We start from the raw sequence: 19,634 nt of genomic DNA, 5'->3' as shown, positions 1-19,634 counted from the left end.
ATCGAACCAAGTCTGGATCCGACCAAGTCTATACGGAACGGGTCTAGTTGTCCTCGGGTCCGTTCGAAATGGGTCTCTATGTTTGAATATTTAATCAATGCATACCGGGTCTGGGCGGGAAAGCCCCAGGACCATTTCTTCACGGGTCCAAAAACCTCTAAACCCCAACCCTGCTGTTGCATCATGGTGCCAGTAGTTAGACTTTGGAGTACCTATAGTGTGATGCATGGCTGCAATTCCACTGTAGGAATGTGGAATTATGTGTCCAGGTGGAATCCCGAAGGGGACTCTTGCGGTGGCGTCCCTCCTCTGTCATTCTCCTCTCCTCCTCCCGGGGTTTGGGCGGTGGGGGTTGGGGTGGGTGAGGGCCACAGTGGTAAGCGAGAGAGGGGAAGGGGAGGGGGGGGGGGGGGGGGTAGTGTGGTTTTTGTCTGCTTCCCACGTTTCAAAGCCAATCTTGAAAAATGAATAGACAGGGGAAAATCAATTGCATGACCTTCACACAGCAAGGGAGCGGGAAGAGAAGGAGAGAGATATATGGATGGGTGGTGGTTGACGAAAACGAAGGAGTGGTAGAAAGGGAGAGGACTAGCTGAGGAAAAGTAAAATCTCTCAAAGATGTATAGTGATGCTTTTTCACCCATTATGTGTGTGTGTGTGTGTGTGGTGTAGGTTGGGACTCCAGTGGAGTGCATTAGTCCTGAACCTTTAATTTCATGTATTATTCAAGACTACTGTATATGCACGGGTGATTTGAGCTTTTGAGAGAGAATCTCTCTTTCAGATATGACTTCCACCCTGTAGAAATGCCAAATGTTGACCTGTCTATTTGCCCAAAGCATCCCAGTATTTGGCAAGTTTTACAATATTGTAGAGATTTTGTCTAATGACAGAACACGCTGACTCCACAACACAAGCCTCTAAGATCTTCTGAAGACACCGAAACAGAAACCATGGACCAATCGGAAAAAATATTCTGTCACTGGTTGTGAGGTCAAACTCACCTCTTTCTGGCTCTCGCTCTCTCTTGCTGTCTCTTGACTCCCACTTCTCTGTCTCTCTCTGTCTGTCTCTGTCCTCTCTCCGTCTTTCTCTCTGTCTTACTGTCTCCTCATCACTTCTCCTCCGTCGCTCTCCCTCACTTTCTCCATGTCTGCCTCCCACCTAATTCTCGGCGTTTAAAGCAGCGGTGGCTTTTAAGGGAAGTTAATTGCACTCAAATTATGTTCGACCGCGGAAGAAGTGAGGGAGCGACAGTGAAAGAGAAACAGGGAGAGAGAGGGAGGGAGGGAGCGAAGGATTGCAGAGTGAGAGGATAATTGCGGTGGAGAAGGACGTTGCGATTATGGTTGCTCTTTCTCTCCTGTCTGTCGTCTCAAACCCTGTCTGTTCTTACAGGGGTAACACACACTCACACGCACAGGCACACACTCATACAAACACGCACACACACACTCTCAAAATGGGAGTTCAGTAAAGAAGTTGCTAGGTGATGAAAAGACATATGAAACGACAACTAAGCAAACTTGAGTAAAAGAAAGAGATGAACCACATGTGGTGATCTACAGTCAGGTCCAAAATTATTGGCACCTTTGATAAAGATGAGCAAAATAAAGAAATACTGAGTTATATTTGTATGCTTATGACAATTATATTATTTTAAACAATTCCTCAGAGAAATATACTTTTTTAACAAGTAGTATTTTTTTCTCAAAAAGATTGCCACCCCAGTTTTCAATAACTTTCACTGAGTCATTTTCTGAAATGTTTTACGAGATTGGAGTACACATTGGGAGGGATCTTAGACCTGGTGTGTGTGGCCTGGTGTGCATGGCCAAAGAGCTCTGTTTTCATGTCATCCATCAAATTGAAAGGCCTGGAGTTTGCTAAACAGCATTGGCACTTGGATTGGAACCGATGCCATGGTCAAATGACATGAAAATAGAGCCTTTTGGCCACGCACACCAGGCCACGCACACCAGTGGTTGGTTGGACATCGAAAGACGGAAGCATAAGCAGAAAATCACCTCGAACCTACTGTAAAATATGGTGGTGGATCTTTTATGTTATGGGATTAGTTTGCTTCCACTGGTCCTTGAGGCCGTAGTGTAACCGATGTGAAATGGCTAGCTAGTTAGCGGTGGTTAATAGCGTTTCAATCGGTGACGTCACTCACTCTGTGACCTTGAAGTAGTGGTTCCCCTTGCCCTGGCTTTTGTGGAGCGATGGGTAACGATGCTTCGAGGGTGACTGTTGATGTGTGCAGAAGGTCCCTGGTTCGAGCCCGGGGCGGGGCGAGGGGACGGACTAAAGTGATACTGTGCCATTGATGCTGTTGACCCGGATCACTGGTTGCTGCGGAAAGGAGGAGGTCAAAGGGGGGGTGAGTGTAACCGATGTAGCTAGTTAGCCGTGGTGCGTGCTAATAGCGTTTCAATCGGTGACGTCACTCGCTCTGAGACCTTGAAGTAGTGGTTCCCCTTGCTCTGCAAGGGCCGTGGCTTTTGTGGAGCGATGGGTAACGATGCTTCGTGGGTGTCAGTTGTTGATGTGTGCAGAGGGTCCCTGGGGCGAGGAGACGGACGAAAGTTATACTGTTACACTTGTTGAAGTCATGAACTTTACCCAGTTCCAGGACATTTTTGGCGAAAACCTGGTTGTCTCCGCCAGGAGGATAAAACTTGGCCTCTAGTAGATCTTCCAGAAAGGCAATAACCCCAAGCACACGTCAAAATCCACAAACAAATGTTGGCCACAAAAAAAATCATCACCATTTTGCAATGGCGATCTCAGTCTCCGGACTCATTTGTGAGAACCAGTTATAGCCTTTAGTCCTAGTTTTGATTCACCTGCCTGTTTGCCTACCTGTGACCACGATTCCTCTGCGCGTGAATCTACACCTTTTTCTCCCTGAGTATCTATTAATGAGGTATTCTGGGAGAAAAAGGTGTAGATTCACGCGCAGAGCACAGCAGGTGTTTATTTCGCCTTCGCAGAAGTCAGGAGCCGTGGTCACAGGCAGGCAATGGTCACACACAGTTAGGCAAGCAGGCAGGTGAATCAAAACTAGGACTGAAGGCTATAATACTGGTTCTCACAAACGAGCTGGGAAAAGGCTTAGTAGAGTCAAAACGAACAATACCTCACAAAGGCACAAACAGAATGAACTGAACTAAATAAGGAGCTGATGAGACCAGGTGAGTAACTAAAATGAAAGACAGGGCTATGCATGTTTAGGAATATTGTGTTTATGTTGTACAGGCTTCCTTCGTTTCACTCTGTCATTTAGGTTAGTATCGTGGAGTAACTAGAATGTTGTTGATCCATCCTCAGCTCTTCTGTCACAGCCATTAAAACTCGAACTGTTTTAAAGTCACCATTGGCCTCAAGGTATAAATCCCTGAGCAGTTTCCTTCCTCTCCAGCAAGTTAGGAAGGATGCCTGTATCTTTGAATGCAACTTATTATGTGTCTTGTTAAGCACATTTTTACTACTGAACTTATTTAGGCTTGCCATAACCAAGGGGTTGAATACTTATTGACTCAACATTTTTCACCTTTTCATTTTTGATTAATTTGTAAAAATCTCTTGAAACATAATTCCACTTTGACATTATGGGTTATTATGTGTAGGTCAGTGACACGAAATCTCAATTTCATCCGTTTTAAATTCAGGCTGGAACACAACAAATTGTGGAAATATTCAAAGGGGTGTGAATACATTCTGAAGGCACTGTATGTCTCCAATCTCATATTTAGTTTTTAGAAAAAGGCTCACTGTCGTTATCCTCGCAAGGTGAGGTATTGAACGGCATTGAACACCGGGTGGCAATAATGTTGAGCCTTATCTTTTTGAGGAACTCTAAACAGGACTTGTTAAACTAAATCTCTATCTGAGCGATTGTATTGGTATAAATAATAGAATAGTCCCGTTTTTTAACAATACATACAATATAGTTCAGTATTTGGATTATTTATTAAACTGTTTTTTTCTCATATTTTTCAAGGGTGCCAAAACTGTTGAACCTGACTGGATTTGGTTCCCATGGTAACGTCATAACTAGGTTTAAAGGTCAACAGCTATGGGGTGGAAAGTTTAAAAAAAGAGAGGTGGGAGAGGGGTGAGTGAACTTGGACTAAATTATGTATAGAACAGAAGCATAAATATCAAGCAATCAAATTTCTCTCTTCTATCAGTGAGGAACATCAGGAAGAGCCCCCAAAAACTGACCTGCGAGTCACACTGTAATTAACATGGACCCTTCATCCCATTCCACAAATGAAATTAAAACACGGAGAGCAAATCTAGCCAAGCTAATTAAAAGTCAATGTGATAGAAGGTACCCCAAGAGCTCTCCTATGACACACACACACGCACACACACACACAGACACACGCACACGCACACACACAGACACACACACACACACAGACACACGCACACACACACACGCACACACACACACACGCACACACACACACACATACACACGTGCACGCGCGCACACACACACACACGCACACACACTTATTTCCACTAACACAGAAGGGTCTTTGTTCTCAGGGTGAGATACCCTGCACCTTCGTAAGGCCCCTGAACATTACCATCACCACACACACACACACACACACACACACACACACACACACACACACACACACACACACACACACACACACTGTTGAGGCTGTTTTGGTTTCTTGGCCGCCCAATTGTGTGACCCCAGGCATGGCAGGCAGGCGGGTGGAGTGACTGTAGTAAATGGATCTGTGTGTAGGCTCATCCGTCAGCCCCACTGGCCTCATGTCACACCCACCATTTCCTCAGGCCCCCTGACAGTATTCATCGCCACTGATCACCCATGGTGGGAGGGGGGGGGGGGGGGCTGTGTGTTATGATGATGGGGGTTGGTACCAGACCCCCAGTGGGCCAGCCCTCTCCCCGTAGCCCCACTAGGGTCCAGGCAGGCAGGCAGGCAGAGCGATAGGGTCCCCTCCCCCTCTGGGTTAGCTTCTGAGTTGTGGCTGTAAGGTCCCCAGCCCCAGATCCCCTTTCAGCCTGAATGGACCAGCCTCATTGATATTCCTAAGCTTTCACACATGGGGACCCCAATCTCACAATGGCACTGGGGCTTTGTCCGGCAACTGTTTATTTCTGAGTGTGTGTGTGTGTGGGGGGGGGGTATTTGTATGTGCCTGCAGGTCTAAAGGAATGTCTTCTCTTCTGTTGGCTGACCGATGGCAGGGACACGATGAACAGACGGATGGGGGACGGATGTGTGCCCCCCCCCCCCCCCTCTGTGTTCAGTTGTAACCCAGAACAGCACTTTAATTTTGCTGTCATAACATGTATTGATTTCACAAAGCCTTGCAACGACACATGGACAGGGATATCTGGCGATCCCCACACACACTCACTCACTCACGCACACACACACTAACACACACACACTAACACACACTAACACACACACACACACAATTTGACATAAAACGGTAGAAACGGGAATTGTAGATTTAACCCCTGTCTCTCCCTCTCTTACACACACACGCACGCACACACACACACACAATCTCTATCCGTCTTTCTCTCTCTCTGATACTCTCTATTTTGGTTTCTCTCTCCATATCTCCTTTTCTCTATTTCTGTCTTCCTCTTTCTCTCAGTTGTAATTACCTCCATAAACAGCTATGATGGCAAGGCTTCTGTAATAGCTTGTGTTTGGGATGCATTAGGAGTGGTGAGGCTATAGAGGTATGTGTGCGTGTGTCTGTGCCTGGTTGCCTGTGTGTGTGTTTAAAAACAGCCATTTCCCTTAGGGCAGTTACATCAACCACACTACTATATATTTAAAAAATATACTTTTTGCAGACTAACAATGAAGCATCGTTTAAAAGTGATTAGCTGCCTCATATCTCTGATGTGTGTCGATCTGATGTGTGTCGATCTGGCGTTTGTCGATCTGAAGTGTGTCGATCTGATGTGTGTCTATCTGACGTGTGTCGATCTGATGTGTGTCGATCTGGCGTTTGTCGATCTGACGTGTGTCGATCTGAAGTGTGTCGATCTGATGTGTGTCGATCTGATGTGTGTCTATCTGACATGTGTCTATCTGACGTGTGTCGATCTGACGTGTGTGGATCTGACGTGTGTGGATCTGACGTGTGTCTATCTGAAGTGTGTCGATCTGATGTGTGTCTATCTGACGTGTGTCGATCTGAAGTGTGTCGATCTGATGTGTGTCGATCTGACGTGTGTCGATCTGATGTGTGTCTATCTGACGTGTGTCGATCTGACGTGTGTCGATCTGAAGTGTGTCGATCTGAAGTGTGTCGATCTGAAGTGTGTCGATCTGAAGTGTGTCGATCTGATGTGTGTCGATCTGACGTGTGTCTATCTGACGTGTGTCGATCTGACTTGTGTCGATCTGACGTGTGTCGATCTGAAGTGTGTCGATCTGAAGTGTGTCGATCTGACGTCTGTCTATCTGACGTGTGTCGATCTGACGTGTGTGGATCTGAAGTGTGTCGATCTGACGTGTGTCGATCTGACGTGTGTCGATCTGACGTGTGTCGATCTGACGTGTGTCGTTCTGATGTGTGTTGATCAGTGTGTGTCGTTCTGACGTGTGTTGATCAGTGTGTGTCGTTCTGATGTGTGTTGATCAGTGTGTGTCGATCTGACGTGTGTTGATCAGTGTGTGTCGTTCTGATGTGTGTTGATCAGTATGTGTCGATCTGTGTCCCTGCAGTGCGACGCTCCTCCCACTCTCTGGCCACTGACATGTTCGAACAGCACCTGGGAGCACACCTGTTACAGGTAAACATCACATACGCAGACACACACACACAGGGTTCCTTTGAAATGTATTTATTATACAGTACAAGCGTGTCATTGAGAACAAACAGCATTTTATAATAGTACACATTTAGCCAGGTCATTCAAGAGGTTAATTCTCTGCACTTTTGTTTGTTGACAAGTTTAATATATTTAAATGTTTTTCCAAAAATATTCAAATATTCAACCATGTAAACATTATTATCGTCACAGCATGCTGCAATTGTTAGTGGGACAAGGTAGCCATGTTTATTCCTGTGACAGTCTGACAGTGTGACGCTGCTTCTCTGTTTTTACGTCTCCTCCTGCCTGTAAAGACATGCTTGGACCCCTCTGACGTCTCCTCCTGCCTTTAAAGACATGCTTGGACCCCTCTGACGTCTCCTCCAGCCAATCAACACTTGGAAAAAAAATGTAAAACCACAGACCAAGACATCGCACCGCCCCACCGTATTACGATCAAACAACGACAAATGACTACAGTGGACAGAAAAGAGAAAGTGGAGCGATAGAACGCGGGAGGGAAAGAGGAGAAGGGTGACAGACGGGGGGGGGGTATGGGTTGTCCTAAATGACAGAGGTATGCTGAGACAAAAGACTGCCGTCTGCGCCAAACGTTCTGAGGAGGAACGACGCTGATAGAAATCAAATTAGGGCTCCAGAAAACGCTATGATTCTTTCCTCTTGCCGTCCTCTGCCAGTAATAGCATGATAATTGCACTTTATTTCTCTGCCATTCAGCCGGGCTCACCGCGCCCCCCCACACCCCGGCCACTCGCATTTGCATACTGAATGTGTCAGTTGCATAAATTAGCGGCACTTTCAGCGCCGCTGCCAAAACAGCAATCTTTCTTCAGCAAAGTGGCCCGAGCTTCCCAGCACACCGCCGCTACTCACTTGTGTGAATGCTTGTTATTACGACAAATATTATTCTGTGACGGAGTCCTTCCTAATGGGGTGACTTACCATCATAATCACCCCCTCCCTGTCTCTACCTACCTACCGGTGTCTCTGGTCAGCAGACAGACACAACACAACAGGAAACACCATGCCGTCCTACTGTTATTGACACTGATTGAAACGGCTCCGCTGGTGTCTGCCGGCTCTGTGTTCAATGTGCCTTGTTGACTCTCTGAACAGGCGGGTGGTGTTTACCAGTAGTGTGTCGTGTGTACCTGAGGGGCCAGCCAGACAGGACTGTTGATGTGGGCGGGAGAGGAGGGGAGAGAGGTCGGAGAGACTGAGCGGTGAAGGGCTGGTTGTTGGTGGTTCTCCAGCGGCAGGCAGCCTCTCATTGTAATTTGCTCGATACACGCTAATTGCTCTAATTTGTCTGTCTGGCTGTGTGTGTGTGTCTGTGTGTGTGTGTGTGTGTGTGTGTGTGTGTTGCTTCCACAGTCCCTGGACGGCTTTGTGTTTGTGGTAAGCTCAGAGGGACGCTTCCTCTACATATCAGAGACTGTTTCCATCTACCTGGGCCTCTCACAGGTAAGGCCTTCTGTACATGGACGCACATACACACACTCTCACACACACACACTCTCTCTCACACACACTCACTCACTGACTCACTCACTCACTCACTCACTCACGCAGGTTACTCCCATCATCTCTCTTTTCATTTTCATGTCAGATGTTGTAATGTGTCTGGGTGTGTTCCCACCTTTGTGTGTGTCTAGATGTCTTTGACTGTTCTCTTCTGCTTGTCTCTAGTTTCTTTGTCTCTCTCTCTCTCTCTCTCTCTCTCTCTCACACTCTCACTCTCTCTCACACTCTCTCACACTCTCTCTCCCTCTGTCTCTCTGTTTCTCTCTCTCTAGTTTCTCCGTCTCTCTCTCTTTCTCTCTCTCTCCCTCTCAGTCTCTCTGCCTCTCTCTCTCCCTCTCCCTCCCACCCTTCGTCCCTCCAGGTGCTCACCTTTGTTGATTGCCTGCGGCCTCTTGTACTGTGAATGTTAAGTCCTGCCATTTCGACCAGATGCATAAATAATAACAGTAATTACTGGCCCAACAATCAAAGTGTCGCCCCTGCGCTCAGGACCTGTCTAAGGGAGCAAATCGATAGGCATCTTAAAAGCTCCATTGATTGTGGGGAGGAGAAAAAAACACCAAGGGGGATGAGGAGACAGATAGGGATAGAGAGGGAGGGAGGAGGGGAGGGGAGTGATAAGATATGTTTGGGGGGAAAAGGATGGGGGATACAGAATGAGAGAGAGAAAAGCGGGAGGACATTTCGATATAGGTGGTATTTGAGTGGGTTTTAAAAGGGGGGATTTGGGTGTAATAGGGAGTCTGCCCCTGGTTGGATTGGACTGTCCTGGAGAGAGGCTAGTTATTAGTGGTCTGTGTGTGTGTGTGTGTGTGTGTGTGTGTGTGTGTGTGTGTGTGTGTGTGTGTGTGTGTGTGTGTGTGTGTGTGTGTGTGTGTGTGTGTGTGTGTGTGTGTGTGTGTGTGTGTGTGTGTGCCAGTGTGTTACAGTTTGGTATTTCTCCTGCTAACTGTTGGTAAACACAAACTTAAAATCTAATTATGAAATATATCTGAACAGGTGTGAAATGACTACACAGCCAAATGGCAATGGAAAGCATTTTTGGTATGCAAATAGAGCTTAAATGTGCAGTTGAAGTGAAATGCATCATGGGACTGAATAGGTAAACAACCAAGGCTATTCTTATTCCTTAAACAGATGGCCTCACTAGTCAAATCTCCTCAAATAGAACTAAACACACCAGCCTTAAAACAAAATTACAATCAAGATTTACCTTAACTCCAAAACACACAGTACCACGTTTAGAAAAAACTGACAAGAGAGAGAGACTGCAAGACAAAGAGAGAGAGAGAGACAGAAAGAGGGAGGGAGGTGAGAGAAAGGGTATACACACTTTAACAGAACAAATCCCTGTCTCTCAGGGAGGAGAGAGAGAGAGAGAGAGAGAAATGTAACTGGTGGTTGTTGTTGGAGGACATGGATCTCTCTGTGGACCGCCCTGACCTGTCCCCCAGCCTAACCCCTCTGCCCTGGCTTACCCACGGGGCCCCTCTCCAGACAGTGGGGTTTCTTAGACAGGCTTAGCCCAGGTCAGGCACCTTGACCAAGGGCACAACCCGCCGTCCGCTCCCCTGCTACCTGGAGGTGATCATGTCCCTCACCCCAGGTTTCCTGGCCGGAGCGGCGCGCTCTGAACCGGGACCCCAGGTCCTGCTGCTCAACCCCCCCTTACCTCCTGCACGGCAGGAGGGAGGACGGAGGAATGGAGGGAGCGGGGAATTGATCCTGGACTGGTTAGTATGCAGCCCTCATCACTCCCCCTCCCTCTCTCCTCTCCCATCCGTCAGCGGCGGGCTGAGAGTGTGTTGTGGACGACTGCCCGGATGCCTCATACATATTAAAGCTCCCTGCTATTATTTATATAATGTCTCTCCTTCTCCCCCCCTCTCTCAACCCCCCCACACTATACCTATGCCTTTTGTCTGTCTGTCTGTCTGTCTGTCTGTCTGTCTGTCTGTCTGTCTGTCTGTCTGTCTGTCTGTCTGTCTGTCTGTCTGTCTGTCTGTCTGTCTGTCTGTCTGTCTGTCTGTCTGTCTGTCTGTCTGTCTGTCTGTCTGTCTGTCTGTCTGTCTGTCTGTCTGTCTCTCTCTCTCTCTCTCTCTCTCTCTCTCTCTCTCTCTCTCTCTCTCTCTCTCTCCTCTCTCCCTCTCTCCCTCTCTCTCTCCCTCTCTCTCTCCCTCTCTCTCTCTCTCTCTCTCTCTCTCTCTCTCTCTCTCTCTCTCTCTCTCTCCCTCTCTCCTCTCTCTCTCTCTCTCTCTCTCTCTCTCTCTCTCTCTCCTCCCTGTGATGAAGTGACAGTAGACAGACAGGTAAAGTACCACAGACGTTAGTATTGCCTTTTACTGAAGGAGGGAAAAGGACTGTGGGGAAGCCTGGGGTCCTCCAGGGCTGACTTCCTGTCTCTGCAGGGGATTCTGGTCCGTTTACGTCTCGTTTACATCGAGCAACTCATTAACACCGGGCTGTTTTAAAACTTTTATCTCTCCGCTGATCCCTCGTTACTTACTCGAATCCTCTCTCCTTGTGTTTAATTTTTTTTTTTTTTTTACACTTTTACACTACAGGAGTTAGTCCTCCTTTTTTTCTCTTCATTCACACTTAATCTGCTCCCTCGCTCAGCTCTCTGGCTGTGATGTCCTTGAATGCCTGCTGGAAATCCCATAAAGCCCACACTAAATGGATCTAATCCTTCATAAATGGGTATGTCCTACAGACAAGGGTGTGAGGCTGCAGGCAGGCAGCCAAGCAGACAGCCCAGCAGGGAACAGCCAGGCAGGCAGGCAGGTAGGTAGCAGACAGGCAGGCAGGCAGGGAGCACACAGGCAGGAAGGGAGCAGGCAGGGAGCAGATAGGCAGGGAGCAGACAGGAAGCAGGCAGGCAGCCCAGCAGGGAGCAGACAGAGAGGGAGCAGACAAGGCAGGCAGGGAGAAGGCAGGGAGAAGACAGGCAGCCAGCAGGGAGCAGGCAGGCAGGGAGAAGACAGGCAGCCCAGCACGGAGCAGGCAGGCAGGGAGAAGACAGGCAGCCCAGCAGGGAGCAGGCAGGCAGGGAGAAGACAGGCATCCCAGCAGGGAGCAGGCAGGCAGGCAGGGAGCAGGCAGGGAGCAGGCAGGCAGGGAGAAGACAGGCAGGGAGAAGACAGGCAGCCCAGCAGGGAGCAGGCAGGCAGGGAGAAGACAGGCAGCCCAGCAGGGAGCAGGAAGGCAGGGAGAAGACAGGCAGGCAGGGAGCAGGCAGGCAGGCAGGGAGCAGGCAGGTGCTTTATCATATGAAATGGAATCTCACCTTAAATGATTGGAGTAGGACACTATGATGCAGGAGGATGATAGCTGGGAGGTGTTAGTGGTCTTCATCCCTCTCTGGGAGTGGGCTGGATACGCTGGTGCCTATGAATTAATAGGGAATGAATGAACAGATTCAAATAGTCAAATCTGACCTTCACAGATGTTATATCCCTGGTGTCTTTCAGCTACCTTTAATCACCAAAAACAACAGGATTCTATCCTTCCCGATGTGTATTATTGTCATCGGTGTCTGTCCCCCAGCTCAGGGGTGTGTGTGCGACGTGCGTCCGCGTGTTGTTGCGTGCATTCATGTGTTCATGCATGAGTGTTTGTGTCTCACCTCTACATTTGATTGTGTTCAGGTGGAGTTGACGGGCAGCAGTGTGTTTGACTACATCCACCCAGCGGACCATGTGGAGATGGCAGAGCGTCTGGGCATCAGGCCCCACCTGAGGGCCGAGGCTGGCTGCCACGTGGCCCCCGAGAGCGCTTCCAGCTCTGCCTCCACATCCTCCCTGGCCGGGACCCCCGAGCCTGGTACGTCTCACATACAGTGGGCAAAAATGTATTTAGTCAACCACCAATTGTGCAAGTTCTTCCATTTAAAAAGATGAGAGAGGCCTGTGATTTTCATCATAGGTACACTTCAACTATGACGGACAAAATGAGGAAAATAAATCCAGAAAATCACATTGTAGGATTTTTAATGAATTTATTTGCAAATTATGGTGGAAAATAAGTATTTGGTCAATAACAAAAGTTTATCTCAATACTTTGTTATATACCCTTTGTTGGCAATGACAGAGGCCAAACGCTTTCTGTAAGTCTTCACAGGGCTTTCACACACTGTTGCTGGTATTTTGGCCCATTCCTCCATGCAGATCTCCTCTAGAGCAGTGATGTTTTGGGGCTGTTGCTGGGCAACACGGACTTTCAACTCCCTCCAAAGATTTTCTATGGGGTTGAGATCTGGAGACTGGCTAGGCCACTCCAGGACCTTGAAATGCTTCTTACGAAACCACTCCTTCGTTGCCCGGGCGGTGTGTTTGGGATCATTGTCATGCTGAAAGACCCAGCCAAGTTTCATCTTCAATGCCCTTGCTGATGAGAAGGAGGTTTTCACTCAAAATCTCACGATACATGGCCCCATTCATTCTTTCCTTTACACGGATCAGTCGTACTGGTCCTTTTGCAGAAAAACAGCCCCAAAGCATGATGTTTCCACCCTCATGCTTCACAGTAGGTATGGTGTTCTTTGGATGCAACTCAGCATTCTTTGTCCTCCAAACACGAAGAGTTGAGTTTTTACCAAAAAGTTATATTTTGGTTTGATCTGACCATTAGACATTCTCCCAATCTTCTTCTGGATCATCCAGATACTCTATAGCAAACTTCAGATGGGCCTGGACATGTACTGCCTTAAGCAGGGGGACACGTCTGGCACTGCAGGATTTGAGTCCTTGGCGGCGTAGTGTGTTACTGATGGTAGGCTTTGTTACTTTGGTCCCAGCTCTCTGCAGGTCATTCACTAGGTCCTCCCGTGTGGTTCTGGGATTTTTGCTCACCGTTCTTGTGATAATTTTGACCCCACGGGGTGAGATCTTACGTGGAGCCCCAGATCGAGGGAGATTATCTGTGGTCTTGTATGTCTTCCATTTCCTAATAATTGCTCCCACAGTTGATTTCTTCAAACCAAGCTGCTTACCTATTGCAGATTCAGTCTTCCCAGCCTGGTGCAGGTCTACAAATTTGTTTCTGGTGTCCTTTGACAGCTCTTTGTTATTGGCCATAGTGGAGTTTGGAGTGTGACTGTTTGAGGTTGTGGACAGGTTTTTTTTTTATTTTTTTTATTTTTTTATTTCACCTTTATTTAACCAGGTAGGCTAGTTGAGAACAAGTTCTCATTTGCAACATGCTACCTGGCCAAGATAAAGCATAGCAGTGTGAACAGACAACACAGAGTTACACATGGAGTAAACAATTAACAAGTCAATAACACAGTAGAGAAAAAAAGGGAGTCTATATACATTGTGTGCAAAAGGCATGAGGAGGTAGGCAAATAATAAAAATTTTGCAGATTAACACTGGAGTGATAAATGATCAGATGGTCATGTACAGGTAGAGATATTGGTGTGCAAAAGAGCAGAAAAGTAAATAAATAAAAACAGTATGGGGATGAGGTAGGTAAAAATGGGTGGGCTATTTACCGATAGACTATGTACAGCTGCAGCGATCGGTTAGCTGCTCAGATAGCAGATGTTTGAAGTTGGTGAGGGAGATAAAAGTCTCCAACTTCAGCAATTTTTGCAATTCGTTCCAGTCACAGGCAGCAGAGTACTGGAACGAAAGGCGGCCAAATGAGGTGTTGGCTTTAGGGATGATCAGTGAGATACACGTGCTGGAGCGCGTGCTACGGGTGGGTGTTGCCATCGTGACCAGTGAACTGAGATAAGGCGGAGCTTTACCTAGCATGGACTTGTAGATGACCTGGAGCCAGTGGGTCTGGCGACGAATATGTAGCGAGGGCCAGCCGACTAGAGCATACAGGTCGCAGTGGTGGGTGGTATAAGGTGCTTTAGTGACAAAACGGATGGCACTGTGATAAACTGCATCCAGTTTGCTGAGTAGAGTGTTGGAAGCAATTTTGTAGATGACATCGCCGAAGTCGAGGATCGATAGGATAGTCAGTTTTACTAGGGTAAGTTTGGCGGCGTGAGTGAAGGAGGCTTTGTTGCGGAATAGAAAGCCGAGTCTAGATTTGATTTTCGATTGGAGATGTTTGATATGAGTCTGGAAGGAGAGTTTACAGTTTAGCCAGAAACCTAGGTACTTATAGATGTCCACATATTCAAGGTCAGAACTATCCAGGGTGGTGATGCTAGTCAGGCTTGCGGGTGTAGGCAGCGAACGGTTGAAAAGCATGCATTTGGTTTTACTAGCGTTTAAGAGCAGTTGGAGGCCACGGAAGGAGTGTTGTATGGCATTGAAGCTCGTTTGGAGGTTAGATAGCACAGTGTCCAAGGACGGGCCGGAAGTATATAGAGGGGGCTTTTATACTGACAACAAGTTCAAACAGGTGCCATTAATACAGGTAACGAGTGGAGGACAGAGAAGCCTCTTAAAGAAGGTCTGTGAGAGCCAGAAATCTTGCTTGTTTGTAGGTGACCAAATACTTATTTTCCACCATAATTTGCTAATAAATTCATTAAAAATCCTACAATGTGATTTTCTGGATTTTTTTCCCCTCATTTTGTCTGTCATAGTTGAAGTTTACCTATGATGAAAATTACCGTCCTCTCTCATCTTTTTAAGTGGGAGAACTTGCACAATTGGTGGCTGACTAAATACTTTTTTGCCCCACTGTACATGTCTGTAGACCTGGACTGATGTTGTCCAAATCTGGTCCAAATGTGGTTTCTCCCAAGCTAACTCTTGTCGTCCCCCTGTCTCTCCACAGCCCCCTCAAGCCCCCTCTCTCCTGGGAATGAACCTCCTGACCGAGGCTTCTTTATCCGTATGAAGTCCACCCTCACCAAGAGAGGCCTCCACGTCAAGTCCTCGGGCTACAAGGTCAGAGTAAGAGACATATATATATATATATGGAGAGAGAGAGAGAGAAATCAAACTCTCCATTCCTAGAAATCATTCAGACTGTTTGGAATGTACAGGGTGGCAAAATTCCGGTTTCCTGTTTATTCCCTCGTAAATCCAGGAATCTTCCAGCCAGGATTTCTGTAAAAACAGAGAGTTTTGCAACTCTAGTAATGGACTACTCGCCGTTCGTTTAGTAGAGACACTGTACATGTGCAACCGTGCAAGTTACTGTAAACTCTTCCTGTCAGGTGATCCATGTGACCGGGCGAATCCGCTGTCGCCCTGCCATGGTGCCAGGCTCCGCCCGCTCGGTGCGTCGGCCAATGGGCTTGGTGGCCCTTGCGCACACGCTCCCGCCCTCCACGCTGAACGAGGTGCGCATGGAGAGCCAGATGTTTGTCTTCCGGGTCAACATGGATTTGCAGGTCACCTACTGCGAGAACAGGTACAGCTACAGTGACACACGACGACACAGCTACACGACAACACAGCAACACAACAACAACATAACAACACAGCTACACAACGACACAATGGTACACAACAGCACATCAACACATCAACAACGCAACAACACGCCAACGCAGCTACACAACGACACAACGGTACACAACAGCACATCAACACATCAACAACGCAACAACACGCCAACGCAGCTACACAACGACACAACAACACATCAACAACACGGATGCACACAGGGGCCGATGTCTGTATGGGGGCGCATATATGGTTGTACTGTGAATCATTTTATGGTTGTATTTGACTCCATTAAGAAATGGTATGTGTTTGTTTGCCTGTGTATGTGTGTCTATTATGTTTACATCACGTGGATAAAACCATCGTTGTTCCCTTTAGGATCTCAGAGTATATGGACCTGAGCCCGGCAGAGGTGGTGGGACACACCTGCTACCACTTCATCCACGTGGAAGACCTGGATAACATCAGACAGAGCCATGAGGACTGTGAGTCACTGCCCTGCCCTCTGTGTGTGTGTGTGTGTGTGTGTGTGTTTACCTTTGAACGTTAATATTTTGCAATCAGCGCCCTCTGTTGCCAAAGTCCTGTAGTGCTACGCCAACTCTCTCTTCACTCTCTTCCTCTCTCCCCTCTCTCTCTCTCTCTCTCTCTCTCTCTCTCTCAATTCAATTCAATTCAGTTCAAAGGCATTATTGGCATGGGAAACATGTGTTAAAATTGCCAAAGCAAGTGAGGTAGATAATATATAAAGTGAATATATAAAGTGAATTAAACAATACAAATTAACAGTTAACATTACACATACAGAAGTTTCAAAACAGTAAAGACATTACAAATGTCATATTATATTTATATACAGTGTTTTAACAATGTACAAATGGTTAGGACACAAGATAAAATAAATAAACATAAATATGGGTTGTATTTACAATGGTGTGTGTTCTTCACTGGTTGCCCTTTTCTCATGGCAACAGGTCACAAATCTTGCTGCTGTGATGGCACACTGTGGAATTTCACCCAGTAGATATGGGAGTTTATCAAAATTGGATTTGTTTTCTAATTCTTTGTGGATCTGTGTAATCTGAGGAAAATACGTATCTCTAATATTGTCATACATTGGGCAGGAGGTTAGGAAGTGCAGCTCAGTTTCCACCTCATTTTGTGGGCAGTGAGCACATAGCCTGTCTTCTCTTGAGAGCCATGTCTGCCTACGGCAGCCTTTCTCAATAGCAAGGCTATGCTCACTGAGTCTGTACATAGTCAAAGCTTTCCTTAATTTTGGGTCAGTCACAGTGGTCAGCTATTCTGCCGCTGTGTACTCTCTGTGTAGGGCCAAATAGCATTCTAGTTTGCTCAGTTTTTTTGTTAATTCTTTCCAATGTGTCAAGTAATTATCTTTTTGTTTTCTCATGATTTGGTTGGGTCTAATTCTCTCTCTCTCTCTCTCTTCCCCCCCAGTGTTGAGGAAGGGTCAGGTGGTGACCGGGTACTACCGCTGGCTCCAGAGGAGAGGGGGTTATCTGTGGGTCCAGTCCTGTGCCACCGTCTCCATCAACCACAAAGCCCCCCACGAACGCAACGTCATCTGGGTCAACTACGTCATCAGGTCAGCCCCGTCGCCAGTCAGCCCCGTCGCTAGTCAGCCCCGTCGCCACGGTAGCCTCAGGTCAACCGCAGCAGACAATGTATCCAGCATTATGCTCTTAGACAAGGAGTCTGACTCCTTCAGTCCACCGTCATTTTAATATACTATGACGATGTATACATTTCATTATAGCATTATATAGGGCTTTGTTCATTTACAACGCCTAAATGATACAAGTATTCGCACATGGATTCAAGGAAATTCAATATTTTCTTTTGTCTCTGTCTCAGGACCCACAACCCTCCAGCTCCTAAACACACATACACACTCCAAGACAAACAGACACACGTGCACACTCCAAGACAAACAGACACACATACACACTCCAAGACAAACAGACACACGTGCACACTCCAAGACAAACAGACACACGTACACACTCCAAGACAAACAGACACACGTGCACACTCCAAGACAAACAGACACACGTACACACTCCAAGACAAACAGACACACGTGCACACTCCAAGACAAACAGACACACGTACACACTCCAAGACAAACAGACACACGTACACACTCCAAGACAAACAGACACACATGCACACTCCAAGACAAACAGACACACATGCACACTCCAAGACAAACAGACACACGTGCACACTCCAAGACAAACAGACACACGTACACACTCCAAGACAAACAGACACACGTACACACTCCAAGACAAACAGACACACGTACACACTCCAAGACAAACAGACACACGTGCACACTCCAAGACAAACAGACACACGTACACACTCCAAGACAAACAGACACACGTACACACTCCAAGACAAACAGACACACGTACACACTCCAAGACAAACAGACACACATACACACTCCAAGACAAACAGACACACGTACACACTCCAAGACAAACAGACACACGTGCACACTCCAAGACAAACAGACACACGCACACACTCCAAGACAAACAGACACACATACACACTCCAAGACAAACAGACACACATGCACACTCCAAGACAAACAGACACACATACACACTCCAAGACAAACAGACACACGTACACACTCCAAGACAAACAGACACACGTACACACTCCAAGACAAACAGACACACATGCACACTCCAAGACAAACAGACACACATACACACTCCAAGACAAACAGACACACGTACACACTCCAAGACAAACAGACACACATACACACTCCAAGACAAACAGACACACATACACACTCCAAGACAAACAGACACACATGCACACTCCAAGACAAACAGACACACATACACACTCCAAGACAAACAGACACACGCACAGAGCAAGAGAGGAGTCGGACAAAAACAAGGGGGACAGGCTGAATTACAATACTATTACAACAAATAGATGTCAGAATGTTGGGTCTGAATGGTGTTTTAGTTCATTAGTGCTGTAATTACAAGAGCTCATTAACTTCTCCAGCAGCAGCCCCCCCCCCCCGATCCTGTCTGGGCTCAGTTCTTTACGGGTGGGCTCCTGAGTGGAGCAGGGCTGGCTATACGGGAGAGCAAGGGTGGCTGGTGTGTGTGTGCGTGAAATTGGGGGGGGTTGGGAGTAGCTGATGGAAGGTATTAGTTGGAGAGGCTGGGTGTTGTTGATAGATGAGGGTAATGGTGTGAAGGAAGTTGATGGGAGGTATTAGTTGGAGAGGCTGGTTGTTGTTGATAGATGAGGGTAATGGTGTGAAGGAAGTTGATGGGAGGTATTAGTTGGAGAGGCTGGTTGTTGTTGATAGATGATGGTAATAGTGTGAAGGAAGTTGATGGGAGGAATTAGTTGGAGAGGCTGGTTGTTGTTGATAGATGATGGTAATAGTGTGAAGGAAGTTGATGGGAGGAATTAGTTGGAGAGGCTGGTTGTTGTTGATAGATGATGGTAATAGTGTGAAGGAAGTTGATGGGAGGTATTAGTTGGAGAGGCTGGTTGTTGTTGATAGATAATGGTAATGGTGTGAAGGAAGTTGATGGGAGGTATTAGTTGGAGAGGCTGGTATTGTTGATAGATGAGGGTAATGGTGTGAAGGAAGTTAAGACCATATAAAGCTCTCTGTAAAGTACTCCCTGCACCCATCTTGCTAAATCAGGAGACATAAACAGTGGTTTGCTGCAGCACTCAAGAGCTGTAAAAGGTGCATTTATTATCTTATATTTACTGTCTCACCCTCACTCTCTCTCTCTCTCTCTCTCTCTCTCTCTCAATATCTCTCTCTCTCTCTCTCTCACACTCTCTCTCTCTCTCAATATCTCTCTCTC

General features: G+C 47.0%; 1 protein-coding gene across 1 annotated transcript in view; it reads left to right on the top strand.

Annotated features, from left to right (window-relative positions):
• The window catches only part of LOC109881120 (neuronal PAS domain-containing protein 1-like), a 39,332-nt gene that overhangs the window by 15,234 nt on the left and 4,464 nt on the right, over positions 1-19,634 (top strand). The window contains exons 4-10 of the mRNA XM_031796893.1: positions 6,752-6,819; positions 8,236-8,325; positions 12,033-12,207; positions 15,128-15,240; positions 15,513-15,709; positions 16,123-16,229; positions 17,203-17,350. Of these exons, the coding sequence (XP_031652753.1) occupies positions 6,752-6,819; positions 8,236-8,325; positions 12,033-12,207; positions 15,128-15,240; positions 15,513-15,709; positions 16,123-16,229; positions 17,203-17,350 (898 nt within the window). The remainder of the gene's footprint in view (positions 1-6,751; positions 6,820-8,235; positions 8,326-12,032; positions 12,208-15,127; positions 15,241-15,512; positions 15,710-16,122; positions 16,230-17,202; positions 17,351-19,634) is intronic.

Source organism: Oncorhynchus kisutch, linkage group LG18, assembly GCF_002021735.2.
Source record: "Oncorhynchus kisutch isolate 150728-3 linkage group LG18, Okis_V2, whole genome shotgun sequence".
NCBI classification, from domain to species: domain Eukaryota; kingdom Metazoa; phylum Chordata; class Actinopteri; order Salmoniformes; family Salmonidae; genus Oncorhynchus; species Oncorhynchus kisutch.
The sequence above is the reverse complement of the archived record's forward strand: the minus strand, read 5'-3'. Positions and strand labels throughout refer to the sequence as shown.